This window comes from Ciconia boyciana, chromosome 1 (assembly GCF_034638445.1).
Source record: "Ciconia boyciana chromosome 1, ASM3463844v1, whole genome shotgun sequence".
Lineage (NCBI taxonomy): Eukaryota > Metazoa > Chordata > Aves > Ciconiiformes > Ciconiidae > Ciconia > Ciconia boyciana.
The window spans coordinates 143020028-143039952 of record NC_132934.1 but is presented as its reverse complement, the minus strand read 5'-3'; the positions used below and the strand labels follow the sequence as shown (position 1 = coordinate 143039952).

Sequence of the window (19925 nt, the reverse complement as noted above, 5' to 3'; positions counted from 1 at the left end):
AACCATCCTTGATTGCAGAAAAAGTATTGAACTTGTAAATGTATCCTGAAATATACATAACAAGTGTTAAGTTTTTATTAGCAAATCATGTTTAGAAAGATAAAGACTATGTATAACACTACATTACTTCTGGGTTTTGATTTAACTTTATACTCTCAGTGTTTGGAGTTCTCTATTTTCTCAAAACAAAATGAAAACCACAGTGAATACATTTTTTGGAAAATATTTTTTATTATAAAATGTACAGTATATTGACCTTAATATTATAAAACACTGTAATGTATCAGAGTCTTGTAAAGACCAATAATTTATAAAATGAGACCAAGTTCATTGTTACTTTTTCTAGTCTCATAGTCTGATTTAAAAATATATATAAAATATATAATGAATGATTTGACTGTAGCATCCTTAGTAGCTGGAAAAGGTTTGTTCATATGTTAAGGTAACTAATGTCTGCATGTATTTTTATTAAAATAGATCACTCTTATTTGCTAAGTTAGTCTTTGATTTTGAAGAGCTGATAGAAGAATGAACAGAAAGGTTAGTAATCATATTCTATAAGGCTAGATTATGTAAAAGCGCTGCAGGGTATAAAGAAAATTATGTTTTACTAAAGCATTTCTATCACTGCAGCTCATTTATTAACAGTTAATAAATTCTTTGGTACTTTTAAGGTGCTTGTTAAAACAAGGAGTAGCTTTGGACTATTGACAAGAATAGAGTACTTGAGGTCTCAGATGCTATTGGATAGCATGAAAAACCACACTACATTGTCTTAACAATTTAAAGACCTTTTCCAACATGTTAGACTCCTCAATTCCAGTATGTCTACTGCCTCCTTTTATTGCAGGGACATATTACTGTATTGAGTACAAAAGCAATGCACTCTGCATGAAAATAGGATTAATTCCTTTTCTTTCTGCCCTCAGCCTTCCTGGCTTTGTTGCAAGCAGTACTTTCCTTGTTGCACTTGCTTGGCAGTGACTTGAACACTAGTATCCAGCCAAACGCATTTGTTTTAGTGTTAGAATATGTGTATGTAGGTTGTTTTCGAATCACTGCCTAGTATATTTTTAGCAGTGCATTTATAGAAGCCCGCATCCCTTTGAGTAGGCTGCTGGATGACTAATGACCCCTGAGGGTGGAGGAATTTGTTTCCATACAGACGGGATTGAGCTCCTGTTGTCAGATGTGATTTGTCTGGAAGCTCCCATGTTATTTCTGCTTTAGGAATCCCAATGGCCATGCAGTTCAGTTTTACTGAATTTCCAGGCCTGGCATAGATGACGGGTGCTGGCTCACTGGTAATTCGGGGAGGATAAGCTATCACGATGACAGGCACATTCATAACAGAAGTGCCGTACTCTGTGGACACCTTGCATAGGTAAGTGCCCCTGTCAAATACAGAAGCTTCACGCACTGTCAGTGAGCCATTCTCCAGCAGAGAGAAGCGACCCACAGCCTGGGGGGCATCCAGGACCATCCCATTGGGCAGTGTCCAGGAGATCTGTGCCCGTTGGTTTGGCTGGGTGATGCAATGGAGCTGCAGAGTTTCTCCATTGATGATGCTCACCAGGTTGTTGTACTGGTTGCTGATTTCTGGCCTGACTCCCACCTTCAGGAAGACGACCCGTTCCACATAACCTCCTGGGTTTCTGGCTGTACAGCGGTAAGTCCCAGCATCCCCAGCGGAGAGGCTGCTGATGTGTAAGATCCCATCCCTCTTATGGTAGAATCTGTGCAGACGGCTGCCACTCAGCACTTCAGTGCCATTGGGAAGGATCCAGCTTGTGCTGGGCTTGGGGTTTCCCTGGACTGAGCAGTTCAGATTGATGCTGTGCCCAGCAATGGCAGTGATCCTTTCATTGACAGGGTCTCTGAAGGAGGGTTTCTCCAAATGGTCTGTGATGAGGAGCTGCACAATCAGCCTCGCTTCCCCTCCTTCGTTCCGTCCGATGCATATGAGCTGCACTGCGTCTGTCTGCCTCACCCCTCTGATGTCCAAAGTACCATTGCGATGCACAGTGATCCTATTCCCATAGTAGGGAGCTGGCAGGATTACTCCTTCTGGAAAAGCCCATAAGACCCGTGGAGCAGGGATGCCTTCAGCTTTGCAGTCAATAAGTTTCCGGCTGTCCCTGATGGCTGTCTCCCTCACAGATGTTATTGCACTGAGATGACCATTGATTCTGGGAGGCTGAACGTTAACGTGGATCCAGACGATTTTCCGATCTTCTCCAGCACTGTTCCTCACTACGCAAGTATAGTTACCACTGTCAGATCTTTGGGCCTTTTGGATGAGGAGAGTGCCATCCCTATATACCTGGTATTTGTCAGATAGGGTAGGAATGGGCCTGTTGGTTGGAGAGAGCCAGGTCACTTTGGGAGTGGGTTCTCCTTTGGCTTCACATGCTACTGTGACAACATCACCATAGGGTACATTAATAATGACGTATGTTTTGTTCCTGATAGTTGCAGGCTCGGCCACTACTTTGACCCGCACTTTCATCTCATCCTTCCCAATCTGGTTCTCAGCATAGCAGGTGTAGTCCCCTTCCTCTCTCAGTCCAACGTCATTGAAATACAGAGTTCCATTATTGAAGACCACGTATCGCTTTGTTCGGCTGCCACTGTCATCTGACTGCATGAAGGTATTGATCATGCTGCCATCTGGAAGACCCCAGGAGATCTCAGGATTTGGCAGACCTGTGGCTACACAGTCAACTTTCAGGTCCCCTCCATACTTGACCTTGTGGTTATTCTCGTTCTTATGTTCTATTTTTGCTGGTTTCATCATCACATTCACTTTGAGGACCACGTAGTCATCCCCGATCTTATTGCGGGCCACACACAAATAGTCTCCTGCATCTTTATCTGTAACTGAATGGACAACCAAAGTCCCATTGCTGAATACCTTGATTCTCGTCTCCAAGCTACTGTAAGGAAAGAAAAAAGAACAGAACATGAGCTGCAAAATCACATTTTAGGTATTAATTATTGAGTGAAACCTGGGGAGAAAAAATTAACAACTCGACAATACTGAAAAAAAGGAGAGGAGCATTGCTGTTGTTAGATAATTAGATGGTCTGAAATGTCCAAGATATTCACCACCAAAAAGCAAATGGAAAAAAATAATTCTACTCACTTGTAACCAAGCGATTCTACTCTGTTCCATTCAATTACTTTAATGGTGATTTTGACCATTAAACAACCATTAAATACCAAATGATGGTATTTTTTACTCTTCTGACTGCATGTACAGTATTCTGTAACATTCAAATATGGGATCTCTGAATTATATGCTCCACACAAGTCTGTATGGACCATAACTATGGAGTCTGGCACTTGGGTCCTCAGCTAAAAACAAATCAACTTCCTCTGGCACCAGGTATAACATTTTAAACCTTTAGAACAATCACAAAGAAGCAAAATATTGCTAACCTTTGAAATATGGAAAAAAATCTTTTCAATGTGCTAAAAAGCTATTATTCCTTTCCACTTCACTATGGAATTGGTATATTGTGGTCAAAACGAATTTCCTCTGTAGCCCCAGTTTTCTCCCCAAAGACTATCTCCTGTATTTCAAAAATAGCCCACATAAAGATCATGAGGGAAAATGAAAAAAATCCAGTATTTTGTTGCTATCACTATGAGGCAGAAAATGAATTCTGGATTTTATGCTATCTGCAGGCTACCTAAATATATTTTTTGTCAATATGAAAAAAATGATGACTACGTTCAGCTATTAAGAAAGTTGATGACAATTGTGCATTTTAATTTCAGTACATTTCTCAACTGTCTATAATGCTCAAAGAGTGAGTAATGAATAATTTATAGAGCAGAAAATGTGTTTTCAGCAAAGTCTTAATGACAGTTATTGTAGATTCGGATAAATTATATTTTACTTGATATTGCAAACATTGGAGAAGGTGTTGTTTTAGGCATTTATATGCAACTGGGTTTGCACAGACCTTATTGCAAGGTAACATTTATTTATACAATGATGTTAAAATGATCTTTACTTAAATATTACTTACTTAAATAATTATGATTTCTTTGCCCCATATTTACTGTGTATAATGATTTGTACAACAGATAAACAAAATTCAGTGATCCCATTTCTCCTGGGGAAAAGCAGGCACCTATGACACTCTATGCAGACTAAGCACATTGGAAGAAGCAGTACACAAGTTCTACATCTTAACTTTTGCCTTTGGACTTTTTACTACATTTACAAGTGGCTGTAAAAGACAAATAGTGGCAGCTTATCCTAAACACTTGAAGCTGACTTTTCAAGAGTACTATTGTTTTCAAGAAAATTATGCTAAGTTATGACTTGGCTATCTTTTGATATAATTTCAAATTCTTCCTTAAGGATTGGGGGCCTCATTCAAAACTAACAGAAGTCAAGAATGAAACTTGTACAGATATGAATGGTCTTTTCTCTAAGTTCATCTAAACTGTAATTTAGCTGTGACGCCTCAGATAGTAATTTACCTGTGTAGGGAATCAATCATCCTTTTAGAAGGCAACCTCCATAATATCCTAGGCCAGGGGTCACCAGAAGCACTACAATCCAAATGCAGGATGCTGCCGTATGTTACATCTGTCCTCTGAGGAGAGCTCCCAGTGATCTTAGCATTAGATGCATGCTTCTTCACATGGAGTTGTATTGTTCTCCTGGCAGTTCCCACCATGTTAGCAGCAATGCACTCGTAGGTCCCACTGTCCTTGGGGGAGACATTGCGAATATAAAGAGTTCCATTGGGAAAAACAAACAAATTCCCATTGACAAACTGAGAAGGTCGGATTTGCGTGCCATCAAAGACCACCCAGCGGATGCTGGGAGAAGGTGCTGCTTTGGCAGTGCAGTGGACGTTAATACTGCTACCAAGGGGCAAGGAAATGTTCTCTTGCTTATCCTGCTGGATGATGGGGGGTAAGGCTGCAATGTGCAGCCTCACTGCAATGCTGTCAGCTCCTGCAGCATTGCTTGCTACGCATTTGTAAACTCCTCGGTCTGAAAAAGTTGCTTGCTTGATAGACAAAGTTCGATTTTCATGAAGCATTATCCTGCTTTCTGTAGTGGTGACTGTCTGCAAAATCTTCCTATCTGGGAAAATCCATGAAATATGTGGGCTTGGAGTCCCACTAGCTTGACATTCCATTGCTATGGTCTCTCCAAAATACACCGTGACATCTCGATAGCGGGAAAGTAAGATTTTGGGCTGGTAGGCTACAACTGTGAGCACAATGATCATTTTATCTATGCCATGCAGGTTCTGAGCTGTGCACAAATACTGTCCACGATCCTGAAGTTGAACATTTCGGATAAGGAGGGTACCATTTTTCCAAACTTCAAACCTTTGTAACCTGGTGTTGGCTGTCATTAGAGCTCCTGGAAAGGTGAGAGGACAGAAAGAAATGGAAACTCAAAGGGTTTGTTTCTAACACATACATCACAGCATTGAAAAAGGCTTATGGAAGATTTTAGATTTATTTAACACCAACTACAACTTCAGATGGATCACGTGACATCTTCTGACACTCTCCATAGCTCAAATTGGTCTTTGTTTCTATTGCAGAACTAACCATACTAGCTTGCAAGCCTGTACAGTGTGAGAACTTTTAAGGGCTTTATGCTTTAGGATTCCTCTTAAATCTTTACACAATTTCTCTTTTCCTTTTGCTTATGGAGATGACATACACATCAATATTTAAGGCAGCAATGTTAACAAACCCATACTCACAAGTGCTGTCAGCACAAATTCTAACTGCTGTGAATAATCAGAGTTGGCTGCTATTCCTCCTTCAAAAAATAAACTCATTAAACGGTAGAGGTTTTCTTTTACTACAAGAAATACTGAAAAGTTATTTTTGCCTGTAATGATTAGTTGCAATTAGTCACATTTTATCTATAATGACTAAAAGAGACAGAAATTATTCTTCAATGTTTTGGACTATTCCTGCAAACAAGTTGCATTTCTGTGCAACAACCCAAGTATTTGTACCCTTAAAAAATGGTGTGGAAGAACACAGTGTCTTACCTGTAGAGACTTTTGTCCAAGTAATAAAAGGCTTGGGTTCCCCTACTGCATCACAAGGGATAAAAGCATCTGTTTCAGCAAGGATGGATATGCTCTGAGACCCTTTTGTGATAATTTTTGGTCTTTCTCCGTGTATCTTGAAATTAGTGGAAGATTGAATTACAGTTGAATTGTGTGGCATAATACTTCCCACATAAGGCACAGATGGAACTTTTTGATGACGATGATGGACATTTTTAAAAGGATGAACTGTAGTGGATATCTGTGGTTTTGCACGCTGAGAGAGAAAGGCTGGAGGGGTAATCTTCAAAATTGCTGCTGGTGGTGATGTGGCAGTTGTGGTGTGTGGCATTGGAGGCACTGGAATAGCTGTAGCTTTCTGCACTGTAATCCTAGTAGGGGAGACCTGGGCAACCTTCTTCTCATTTGTGTCTTTTGGGACTAGTTGACTAGGGATCACTGGCTTAGGATGCACACTTAAGTGAGGGAATATCCTTGTTCTGTTGAAAAGGAATGGCATTCTGGAACTGGGATAATAGGGGTTCCCTTGACTTGGTAGTCTCCCTGCTGTGCCTCTGTTATCTGGAACATAGTTATTTCCAAAAAATCTTGAATTAATATTGTATCTATTCTGACCCTGATTACCAAACTTGCTTGCAGTTAATGGATTTGTTTTGTGAAATGGAGAGGCTTGTGTTGGGGTAGTTGTTTCTCTCTGAGAGGCGAAAGATTTTTTGTCGTGAAAGGTATGTGCTGCATATGCTGTTATCTCTGGTTTGTTTGTGTGGTGAAGAGGCTGGTGTGTTATAAAATAGCGATATGAACCTTGTGTTACAATATATGGAGGCTTCACTGTGCCTCTTACTGGAACATGCTTTGGAGGCACAACAGGCAGTCTTTGGTTTAGGCTTGGTATCATTCCAGCAGGTGGATGGGGAAGGTTTGGATTCAGCAGTAAGCTGTTGTTTGACCTGCTACTATACAACTCTTTGAATTGCTCCTCTTTCGACTGTATGCTAATCCTGTTTTGGCTAGAGGAAGGAGTAGGGTGTACATTCCATCTTGAGCTCACCACCACTTTGTCACCATCTGCTTCAACTTGTTTTGCTTCTGGGAACCTTTCTTGATTAAAGGCATTACTTTCCTCAGTGGTATAATGAAGAGAAGGATGTGAAGTGCTCGAAATGAAAGGGGGAAGAGTGGCAAGTTTTATAAATGGAATAAAGGCAGTAGATGTAGTGAGAGGCTTTTGAGTTGTCTGCAAAGTGGGATCATGATGAAATACATGTGACATAGCTTCCTCTTCATCCAAGGAAGATGGCTTTGTCCCAGTCTGAGAAGCAACAGATTTCTTTGTTTCTCTAAGTGGAAAAGTCTGAGTTTCTGTCGTGCTGAAGGAGGAGGACAAAGTAATCATCTCATGTTGCTGAGGTGGCTCAGTTATTGCTGGTGTTTCTAAAGATACTGTGGGCTTCCATGGGTCCTTTGAAACTGAGAGGTCCTTAAAAACTGCCACTGTGCCAAGAGGAATACTTAAGTCAGTCATAGTGGGATATATCAGCTGGAATGTTCCAGTGGTTGTTTCATTAACCACAACTTCTGAGTCAAATAGGATAGGCTCTTCTTGAGATTCTGGTTTTGCAGATAGTATCAAGCTGTTCATATGCTCAGGAAAAGTAGTTGTGCTTGATTGTTCTGCCATACTATCCATAGTTTTAGAATCTGCTTTAATGCCCTTCTCAGATACATTGTCTAATGAGTGGTATGTTGTCACTTCACTCTGCTCTGGTGTCACAGGTGCACTCAACTCTTTCGTGGGAACTGTGTCATGTACAACATATGATGATAAAATCGTGACAGGTGCAGTCACTGGAAGTGCCAAGGTTTCAGGAGCAGTAGAGAGTGTCACATGTTTTACTTCAGGTGGAGAAGCAGTAGGTCTAAAGAAGGAAGTTGTGACCACCTCTCTGATTTCGGTAATTTTCTCTAAGACAACTGGATCAGTAACTAATGAAGGAGTGAATTCCATATGCTCCTCTTCCTTAGCCTGTACTTTGACATTGTTTTTAAGATCAGGACTTTCAAGAGTTGCAGAAGAAGTTTTGGTCACAGCTTCAAATTCTGGTGTCCTTGGAACAATAGGCATTGCCTCCGTGGTTAAAACAACAGGGGGGAAAGGCTTTGGTCTTTGTCGGATTCTGTTTGGCCTCAATCTCCTTCTCCCATAAGGTCTTTTTCTAGCATGCTGAGTAACAAGTGAAGGCATGGTCTTTCTATAGGGCATTGTTGTTGTGGCCACAGTGGTCAATCTACTGATGGAAGAAGCAGTTTTTATCCCCTTTGCTGTTTTATGAAGAGCATTAGTGCTATGCAAAATGAATGTGGGATCTGGTTTTGGAGTAGCCAGGTTTCTATGTTCTCCTCCCTGAAAACTCTCTGCATAACTGCTGGACACGCTTTCTTGAGTCACTGTATTCCTGTGGGTCTCAGGTTCTTCCTTGCTCTGAACCCTGATAGGTGTGACAGCTGGAAAACTTGTACTTAAGTCTGCCATTTTTGTCTGACCTGTGGATACTTCTTTGTGCTGGTGTATCAAGTCACTGCTCTTTTCTGTAACAAATGGAGAAACAGATGAAGAAATGGTAGTAGTGCCTACAGTATCTGTTGGGATGATCTCATCCAGCTGATAAGGTGTTAAAATTATGGTGTCAACACTCGTCAGGTCCACTTCATTTAACTTCACACTTGTCTCCAAAACGCTATGAAGATCCACAGTCTGAGATTCAGCTAGGACAGTAGCATCAAGTGGTAGCTCAGCAAAAGCAGAATTTTCCTCTGATGTAGAAGATACAGTTCTATCTATATTTTCCACTGTGAATGAACTGCTCTGAATATTAGGAAAGTTTGTTACGATTTGTCTGGTTAGAGGTTCTTCAGTGAGAGCATGGATATTTTCTTTGACTACAACTGAATCACCAGTCCTGACATCACGATGCTGCTGGCCTTGGGGTTGCACAGTTGCAGGGACAGGAGTCAAATATGGACCCGATACAGGGATTTCTACAGAGTATATACTTGCAGGTGTTTCTAAAGCCCTGTGGTCAGAGAAGGGTTCAGTTTCTGACCTTGTTAATATAGACTGGACTGAAAATGCTTTAGTGTTGGGGGAAACAGTGACTGAGAATGGCTCATCTTCACCTACAGGTGACGCATCAGCAGAGGAATCTACCCCATCAGCTGCTGCCTCTGAAGGTGGAGGGCTGGCTACCGGATGAGGGACTGGAGTAGTTTTCTGCATGACTCGTGGCAGTGCAGTTGTTAAAGTAATGGCTGTAGCTGTTGTTGTTCTAGGAAGATTTTTCCCACGGACCTTTGCCAAAATGTCAGCCCAATGCTGTGGATTAATCTGCTTGCTTGCCATATTAATTCTCCTTCGAGATTCAAATACTCTCCGGCCTTCTGCAACATTGCTGTCTTGGGTTCTATCAGTACTTTTCCAGATTTTCATTTTCCTTCTGCCTTTCTTCCCCTTTTTAATTTGAGCCTCTGGCACCTGGTCACTTTTTTGTTTAAAGGATATTTCCCGGTCTTTCAGGTGGTTCTTTCTTCGTGGGAACTCATCCACCCCTCCTGCCCCTGATCCCTCTCCATCATCTATGACCCGCCCTCTTTTTTTTGATGAACTTTTTGAACCTGGGCGCTTTTTAAGCTTTATCCTTTTAAATGACCTGTCAGACACCATTTTATTTACGGTGACCCTTACAACAAACTGATCTGATCCCTGCTGATTGACAGCCACACATCTGTAATGGCCACTATCACTGACGTGGCTTTTTGGAATAAGCAAAGTACCGTTGTCCAACATATATCCTTTTGAAGAGTTTGATAAATCATTAAGTACCTGGCTGTTTGGAAGAATCCAGCTCAACTGTGGCTCTGGGACGGCAACGGCATTGCACGGCAAAACTATTGGATCTCCAACATTTTTTTCAACTCTCACTACATCTGAATCAGTTACCTGGATAGCTGGAGGCTGCACTAGAAGTCTGTAAGCCATTATGTCCGCATCATCTCTCACTTGGGCAACGCAGTGGTACAAACCACCATCAGTGTAACTCACTGCTTTGATTATTAGCTGGCCACTACTGAGAATGGAAAACCTACTGTCTTTCTGATTAAATGGTGCCTGCAGTTTAGTCCCATCTGGAAAGAGCCACTGAACGGAGGGGGTCTCAGAGGCTTTCACATTGCAGCTCAGCTGACACTCTGACCCTTCCACCACACTCTGAGCTGTCCTTGTGCTCTGGTCTTGCTCTATCATTACCCAGCTCCTCTGCTGCCTGGTGTCTTTGGTATGAATTGTCTGAGAAAACACAGTAAAAAATGATAGCACCACTTTTTTCCCTGTACTCTGGCGCCTGTTTAACTGGATATTTATAAGAGGTTGCATCACCCAGGAAGGCTCAGCCAGTATTTGAGCTTTTACGCCTGTGTAGTAAAGAGCATCATAATCTGAGCCTTGCCTGTACCGATAGCTTATTTTAGGCTCTTTGCTGAGCATAAGTTCCCTCTCTAATTTGACAGGTACTTCACTGTAATAAGCTATAAGCTTCCATAATTTTTCATAGTTTTCTCGATTCATTGGACATTCAAAATCCAGTGAAATTGTAGCATTTATATCAATCTCCTGAGTCTGGATTTGATTCCACTGAATTCTGGTAGAGCCTGTTGGTTTTTTGATTTCACAGTTCAGGTGGACTACATTGCCATGCTCATCAGTCATATTTAGAGTAATGTTCCATGGAGAGGACTGAAGCTCTTGCAGAGGGAGTTCATAACTGTCACCATCTTCTTCACCTTGAGTGCTGCTGTTCTGCCTCAGTGAGGACTGAATGACAGGTTTCCTACAGGAAATATCTTTCAAGTTTTGAATATCTTCTTTCTGCAGCTGTTTCGGGCTGTTGCACTTAGGACAGAGCTGTCCCCCTTCATAGGCTTTGTCCTTTTTGCATTTTAAAACACCTGCAAGAAAAAAAAAGAAAGGGAAAAAAAAAGGAAAACAAAAGACAGGTAAGCTGAAGAACTCTGTTCTAGAGTTAGAGAACTCTCAAAAGTGCGAAATGGACCGCATGAGGAACACGTTATGGTACATGACGCTTAAGGCAAGGCTTTTAAAATGGCACCGCTTTGTTTTCACAGTCGAATGAGTGCCTGATTCTCAAACTGACCACAGTTTTCTGTGACTTTAATGAGAGGGTTGAATGCTCTGTCCTTCTGAAAATTAGATTCACTGCCTCTGAATAGAATGCCTAGAAATTGAAGTGTTCAGAGCAACAATTTATAAGTGAATAAAAAGCTATGGTGTGTCAAAAAGTCTGCATCTGTACAGTGACAGCCTACCCATCTAACTTGTGGATCTAACGTGAAGAGGACTGGGTCCTCTCAGCTTTCAAAAATGCAGCATTTACCTCAGAAATGCTGGACTTCCTCATTAAATAATCCATGAAGCTTTTTATTTTTCTCTATTCATTAACAACAGTACTGGCAATACACAAAATATTCCACTGTAGCTACCAAAATCTGCTGAGTAGTTCCTACACTTACACGCTATTTGTCAGCAGCAAAAAAAAAAAAGTAAAAGTGCCACTTCTTCCCTGACCTCTGGAACAACTGTAAACTCTGTACTGGTAAAATAAAAACTAAAACAGAGAAGGAGCACTAAAACAGGAAATATAGCCTTGACTCCTCTCTTCTATCAATGCCAGAAAGACTCTTGTCTGCAAAATAACAGTCATCTATTTATTACATTGGTCTCCTCACTAGAATGTCAAATGTCGCCTTACATATTTAGTTTGGAAGCATGTTGTAAATAAAATGTATTCCAGTTATTCTAGGAATAAGTGTCATGCTGATCACTCCTGAGGAATGACGGGTCTTTGAATGAATGAACAATATATGGGTGGGTTATAAGGCAAAATGCTAGGAAAAGGGGAAAAGAGTGACAAAATTTCATACCATTTTTTAATTGAAAAATATATGCTTTGCCAGTCTGAGAAATCCATTTTCTTGAGAAGATCTTACAAATGGAATATTTAACCAAAGCAGTCTATCATTTGCAGATTCAAATATGATGTTCAAAGCTAAGGAAAGCAGACTTCATGACAGAACTGGCCCACAATCAACTTGGCAGTGGCCGTGCTGGTCTGAAGAACTTTAATGTGTTCTATGAAACAGCACTTTTATAACTCTATCTGGACACAATTCCCAAAGAAGTTAATGTTATAGTTATATAAAGATACAAAATCTGTCATACATGAAAATGGCATGGATAAATTCTTTTATCTTTCCAAAAATCACTACTGTTGTAGTATAAAAAAGGAATCTAATTGAATAAAAATGCTAACAAGCCAACACTGTGCAAGGAAAGAAAGTTCATCTAATATTTCATTGTTATAACTTACAGCGCAACTTAAGTACACTTAATGCACATACTCATTTGGATCAGGGAGAGTATATAAGAATATTAAAATGTAAGTTAGCTAAATATCAAAGTTAGATGCCTCAAGTACCAGTTCAGTCAGGAACACTTACATTACGCATTCAAGTATCACATACTCTTAAAAGTATTGTCCTATAGCTAAGTGCAAAACTGCAATGAATTACATATTCTAAGATGACGAGATCCACCATCACCCACCACACGTGCTCCAAATCATTATATAAACCTTGTGACTCCAGCACTAATCTGAGACACCTTCAGTTGCAACTAAATGGCAATTCCCTCTTAATATTTTAGCAGCAGCTCTGGTGTAACACCAGACCCTTTGACCTACTATAGTAAGCACTTAGCTACCTGAGATGGGGCATTGGTGAACTAGTTACTAGTAACTAGCTACTAGTAACACATAGTTACTAGTTGTGTTGGTTGAGGACAACTGCCAGCCCTTAGTCAAATGTGTACCGCTGGGCAAAGGAACACACTAACAGGTTATAACCTATCTCCTCCTTCCAATTACAAATTTTACTATCAGTTTTTCCATCTTGAATGTAACAGCTAATTCCTTTGTTATCAAATAGAGATTTTTACCTAGTGACACACAACTACTTCCTCTTTACACTGTTTTTTAAATACATGCATTTACTGAATGGTAACAGAACATAATAGTGCACATACATAGACATCATGTAAGTAATAATACTTAGGAAATAACAAAACCATCCATATGCAGAACAGGAAAAAAAATAATGTAACATTATGAGTTGAAGAAGCATTGGTGGTTTTGCTCTTACCTCCAGAAACTTCATTCCATTCAAGGAGCCACTTTAAGCTGCAGTCACAGGCCCATGGATTCCCATGAAGGTAAAGGTTTTCCAGCAGTGGCATGCCTTGAAACATCCCTGCAGGCAAGGTCCTAAGAGCATTTTCAGATAGGTAGAGGTGTCTTACTGTTGACAGTTTGAAATAATCAAGGACCATAAATGTTGAAAAGGTGTTGGGGTGAAGCTGCTGGAGCAAATTTCCTTCTAAGTGGACCAGTCTCAGAGAAGTTAATCCATTAAAAGCATTTGGATGAACAAACTCAATTCTGTTGTGGTCCATGTGCAGTCTCATTAAGCTTGAAAGTCCTTGGAGGGTTTGGCCAGTTATGACCTTCAATTTATTGTAACTAATTTTGAAAACCTAAAAAAAAAAAATAAATAAAAGAGATTAATTTTGGGGGTTTTTGTCTAAATCCAAACAGAATAGCAAGCATGCAGTTCCTCCCGCATTCAAATATCCTTTGCACCACTGAAAAATTATACGCTGGTCAAACAGGGAGAATACAACTGAATAGTAGATACTAGTTGGCATTATCAAGTATGACATAAACATAGTTAACAGATTTCCAATATATTTTGTGGAAAAATGGTATCTTCATACTAAGAAAGGCACTACAAAAAAATGCTTATTTTTGTCTTCTGTTATTCATGGAAGTTAGAATTTATGAAATTTAAGAAGAACTGAGTGTTACCTGTAAAGACACGAGATCTTTCAAAGCACCATTAGGTATATTCTGAATGTCATTTCCATGTATCATGAGCAATTCCAGTTTTGTAAGTCCTGCAAAGGAGTTTTCGTATATAGACTGTATACTGTTAAACCTGGAAAAATATCACATGTGCAGTTACATTTTATGCACTGACTGTCATGGACTGCAAATGTAAAATTAGTATAACCTAACTTTCAGGAAAAATTGGAGGGATCTTAATGCATTGTCAAAGGGCCAGAAGTTACTGAAACATTTTTACAAGGCCAAATATACTTAATTCATGTTTACATTAAGATTTCTTTCAACTCAATTTGTGACACTTTAGCCATAATTTAGGAGTAACAGTAATAAATAGGCGTTTAAGTTCTAACAGTTGTCAGTATGTTTTTCCATGCAGCTCAGTTTATGGAATGGTAATAAATTAATGGCCTGTGGCCAACCAATGATGCTATGGAGCCTGGCAAACTGGACAGGCTGCAGTGTTGCCAAAACAGCATCTAACAATAAATGATTAAAGATTTGGAGAGAGGACATTAAAAATGGATATCTCCCAAACAGCACAAGAAGCAGGAAGTCACATCCCGCTTCACTTACTGTTACAGCATGTAATTGGCTACATCACCTAATTACATAATATCTAGGAATTGACCTTCCAATTAGATAATTTGAGCCTAGAAACTCCTTTTAGAGAAGGAATACAGAAAATCTACTTTTTGAAAACAATTTAATTTTACTTCGGACAAATAAATCAGGTTTTATTTGCCAATATGGAAGCCCTAAGTTTGGCAGCCTAGCTCTACATTTGGGTTTTCCATATGCAGACATAAAATTAAACCCATGAGCTAATCTGGGCATGAAGTCTGTAAATTAGAGCATTGAATTTTAAAGATTTTTCCTATTTTTTAACACTTTCTGGAAAGGAAGGGAAGAGACAACAAGAAATTAAAATACTTTGAATATGGAGGAAATACTTTCAGATTCTCATCATGCTATCTATCTGAAGATTCTGAATTTTCTAAAAATTTAGACTACTGTTTTGATATTTTTAGTCCTACTACAGATCTACTAGGCTTATAGCAGTCATCCTATTAAAATTCCTTATTTTAATATCAGCCCTTCTAAAAAATATGAACTTCTCTAAATGAGAAATTTTCCTAAATTATTGCCAGTTAGGAAAATAATCTTTACCTCCTAAATATATAGCATCTTAAAATACAAATATGGTAAACGCTCTTTTCCAAAATGAAAGAAATGCAACAACAGATACTGTTTCTTCCTGGGAAAGGACACAACTCACAATGTCATTTGTAGTGATGAAATACAAAGATAGGAAAGGGCTTCCATGCTAGCAGTATCAAATAATGTACTTTTATTAAAAAGCAGCCAAAACGCCTAAATAACTTAGAAGCCTATCTCCCGTTTTCAAAAGCAATTTAGGGATAGAATTTGCCATAGAATGTTGATGTTTGGGGGAGAAGTGACTGTAAATCTGGGTGGTTTTGAATGTGGGAGGAGACGGAAGCATTTTTGACTCAAAAATGGTATGAAAGTACAGATTGCTATAATACAGATTCACTGAGTACAAGGGTACTTTGAGACTAAAATTAGGCTTTAGGCGGTAAAGTGCTGGTGGATAGATATTATAACTACAGAGAAGCAAAAAAAAAATCAAGGTCTCCACTATCAGTCATTGCATGATCAGTCGCAGCTTACAGGCCTTGGGGCGGTCGGGTTGAATTCATACCAGGTAGTGAGGCAGCTCTGATATCAAGCAGAAGAGAACTGCGACTCTTGCACCATGCCATGTCACATAATGACCCTACGCAGCACTTCTGTGATATGCAGCCTACCAACTGTCCCTGCCTTCTCGTCTCACAATCTGACAGATAGATGTGAGCTGGCAATACCCTGGCAGAGGAAAGTGAGTCGGAGCCTGAGCAATCTCTCCCCAAAACATTGATGTCTGCTTATATTGCGCTTAAGTTCCTTGGAAAAAAACAAAACTCCAAAGGCAATGGAATAACTTTGTTTTTACTGTATTGCTTTAAGATATGCTATATCTCATTGTTCTCCAAAATGCTACCTGGCTACATCATAGAATTTTACTCCTACTATATTTTTTTACAACCCGTATAATATTCAGCATTTAGTAGAAATCCCATAGTAGGTTTAATTCAATATATTTTTTTATACACTATAAAAGACTACATGTACTATTTGCCAAGAAGCACTGGCACCATGATATAAATATTTATTTGAAAATAATAGTCACTTCTCTTTGAAGCATGAGGGCTACACTAAAGCTTTCCCCATGCCAGTAACTGTAGTGTTTGAAATACAGCGCCTGCAAGCCACCACCCATCTCTGCAATACTACTTAGAACGTACACAGAGAGATCCCGCTACGCCGCGCGTTTGCGAAAGCATTCCAGGATTCCGCCCCAAGAACATAAAACCGTTTGCTACAAACTGCCATACAAACCCAAAATTGATTCTTTCCACATGTTTCGAAATCCTCGCCGGCACGGCTGCTAAGGACCGAAAGGTGCAGTGGACCTCGGTGGGGAGGTAGCAGGCGCAGGGGTGGGGGCAGGCCAGGGCGGCCGGCGGCAGCCCCAGCCCCAGGATCAGCACCACGGAGAGTGCCCCCGCCGCCGCCCGCTGCCCCATCTTCTCGCCTCCCCTCGCCTCGCTCCTCCTGCGTCGTCCGGGGGAAACCGGAGGGGGGCGGGAAAAAGAGAGGAGAAACGATGATTTTTTCGTCCTTTTGAAAAGCTTTATACACCTAGCCATGCTCTGCAGCGTCCCAGAAGGTCTGCAGACGATCGAGCAAAGTTCAGTCAGAAAGAGGTTTCTTCCAAGTCTTTTGCTACTTCAAAGTTAACTTCTCCCCCCATAATTCACTTCCGTAGCTATTCTGCTAAACTTATACTGTGTCCTTATGGTAGCCAATTTTGTAGGTTTTTTCATTACGCCAAGGGTAGTACTCGTCTCACCTCAAAATCAGAAACTTCAAGGCAAGCATCTGCCTCAAGCAAATTGCCGTGGCTCCCTCTACAGTCAATGAAAGAAAAAAAGCAACCCACATTCACTTGAAGATGAATAATGTCAGGTATCTACCTGATCGGATACCTAGAAATTGTACAAACCAGCCGCATTAGGTCCCTAATTAGCTAACTCACCTAGCCTAGCTGCCTAATGCTTAGACAGGCCACTAACTTCCAGGAGGGAAAAATTTGGCTGAACGAATCCCATTCATAAGGTATATGGGAAACGGTATCATTGCGAGAAAAAGGGAGTGAGGGAAAGAACTGGTTGGCCACAGATCTGGACTCTGTCATCCTTTGCCACGCATGACTGTGCGATGTTGGATGTGCTTTTACATTGTAATCGCAACCAGACAGGAGCTATGAATGATCGAATTGATAAAACTTGACAATTTATTTAGAGCCATAAGCACAGACCTCGGAAGAAATGTAGGCAAGAAAGTTTATGTTTATAATGTTGCCTTGTCTATCAACACTCAAGTTCAGGTTTTCAGAACTGGGTGTCTAAATCTGGGTGGCTAGACCCATGGAGAGTCATTTAAAGATGCACAGTGTGCTAGAACAGACAAGAAAACACAACTGTTACTGGCCTTGAGCACTAATCATTTCTGAAAGCAGGATAATTTATGTAGATGTTTAATTACAGATTAAGCAGCCTAGCTCTGGAGAAATGAATTTGAAATATCCCTCCTCTTATCCCTACCATCAGAAGAATTTGAGCTCTTCAGATTAAAGCCATACAGGAATGCAGGCTACTATTAGTAGCAGAAATTTAGTATTCCTGCTCTTGTAATAACTGCGTGACAACAACGGAAAGGCATTCAGTTCTACTAGATATAATGAGTTCCATTAGTTATTGTTTTTAGTATAAAAGTCAGATTTTCTCAGATCTGCTAGCAACGAGACACACTTTTTTTTCCCTAAGACCATCATGTGCAAACCATTACAGCTCAAAGGAGAGGCTCATCGGGATGATGAGGTTTCTCAAATATCTGTGGTCAAGTTAACAAGACGTTTACCATTCTTTACAAGACCAATAGCTTTCAATTTGCTTAAGAATATTCAGGTGTTGTTTTCCTTAATGTTCTCTTTAACGAAAACTCCCTTTACAAAACACCCGACCCAGTTCAGTTCCTTCTGGGAGGGAGCACTCGCCGAGGCTGAGAGGGAATTGCAGGGACCTGCGAGGGGCCGGGGAAGAGCTGGCCAGAGGGGCTTAACCGTGCTTTGGCGGGTGAGAAAGGATGACGGCCGAGCGCCGGGCCTTCCCCACCCACGCCGAACCCGCCCTTCCACAGGCTTGGCCGGAGAAACCCCGCGGCCCGCGCTCGAGGCCGTCCCGGCTCCGGCTCCGCCCTCCCAGCCCCGCCGCGCGGGGGCGCCCTCGAGCGGCCCGCCCGCCATTGGCCGCCTCCCCCGCCGCCGCGCCGCGCGTCAGCCAATGCGCGGCGGCTCCGCCGCCGCCTCCGCCGCCGCCGTCGGGGCGCGGCCGCGGAGGGGCGGGGGCAGCCTGCCGGGGGGCGGGGCGGGGGCGGGGCCCGGGGCGGCGGCGCTGCCCGCACGGCTGCTGGCGGGGACGGCGCCCGCCCCGCGGGGAGGCTGGCGTGGGGGGCGGCGGGCCCCGCGCGGCGCGGCTCGGCTCGGCTCCTCCCGCCGGGCCGGGCCGTGCGCCAGCCGCGGCCATGGTGGAGGGGGCTGGGGAGGGAGGCGCGGGTCCCCCCGCCCCTGTTTCTTTTTACCGTAGCGGAGGGCTGATGCTGCCCGTTAGGGAAGAACGTCCCCGCCGGGCTGAGCGACGGGAGCGGAACGGGAGCGGACGGGCTGCGGGCGGGCGCCGACACAGGGCGGCGCGGCCCGCAGGGCGCCCGACCGCCGCCAGCCAGGCAGCCGCGCCGCTCTCCTCCTCCTCCCGCTCGGACCCGCGGGGGAGCCCCCACCCCAACCACCCCACCCCAGCCGGGCCCCGACAGCCGCGACCGGCCGTGCGCGGGCTCCTTACCTGCGGCCGGGCGCGGCGGTCTCAGCAGGCGCTGCCCGCCGCTCCCATGCCCCCGGGGGGCTGCGGGCGGGCGGCGGCGCGGGGCGGCGCGGCGGGCGGGCGGCGGCTACCTGGCTCCCGGGCTCCCCTCCGGCACCGGCTGGCCGAGGCTCATCGCAGCCCGCGGCGGCCAGCCTCGACGCCGCCTTAGGGCTCCTCATCGCCCGTCATCCTGCGGGATCCGCCGCCGTGCTTGGGTCCCCCCGAATAAGCATCAGCGATGCGCGGCAGCCGGGCAGGACGCCGCCTGGGGCGTTGCTTTTTAATTACTGTTGCTTTCTCTCAGCGCTCGCCCTCCCTGCGTGCCCCGCGTCCCCGTGGAAAGTCGGGGCGCCGCAGTCCCTCAGCCGCGGCGGGGGCCGAGCGCGTCGCTCCGGGCGCTGCGGGAACTCCGTGGGCGAGCGGGCGGGCGGGCGATGCCGGCGGCTCCCCGCCGCTTGCCGGGCTGCCCGGGCGCGCAGCCTCCCGCCGCCCGCCGCGGCATGGGGACGAGGGGCGCGGGGTGCCGGGGCGCCGCGCTCCGCCGCTCCGCCCGCCTCCCCGCGCCGGGCGCTGTGCAGGCGGAGGGCGCGGCGGAGCGGCTCCTCTTGCGGGGTGGGCGGCCCCTCCGCGGGGGGGGTGCGGGCGGGCCCGCGCCGGGGGGCGGGGGGCGAGGGAGGTGGGCGCCGGAGCCGGCGAGGGGGGGCCGCGGGAGCTGCGGCCGCGGCGGGGGAGGTCGAGCCCACGCCCGGGCCCGGGACCTGAAGCTCACGGAAAGTTTGTTC

The 19925-nt window shown here is 43.6% G+C and overlaps 1 protein-coding gene across 1 annotated transcript; it reads right to left on the bottom strand.

Annotated features, from left to right (window-relative positions):
- Positions 1–247: 247 nt before the first annotated feature.
- Positions 248–19698, bottom strand: MXRA5 (matrix remodeling associated 5). Its single transcript, XM_072849539.1, has 7 exons — positions 19123–19698; positions 16559–16774; positions 14060–14189; positions 13338–13728; positions 6048–11069; positions 4498–5398; positions 248–2936 (listed from the first exon to the last, which is right to left on the bottom strand). The coding sequence occupies exons 1-7, from the start codon at positions 19320–19322 to the stop codon at positions 1025–1027; spliced, it is 8772 nt and encodes a 2923-aa protein (XP_072705640.1). The 5' UTR covers positions 19323–19698; the 3' UTR covers positions 248–1024.
- Positions 19699–19925: the final 227 nt, after the last annotated feature.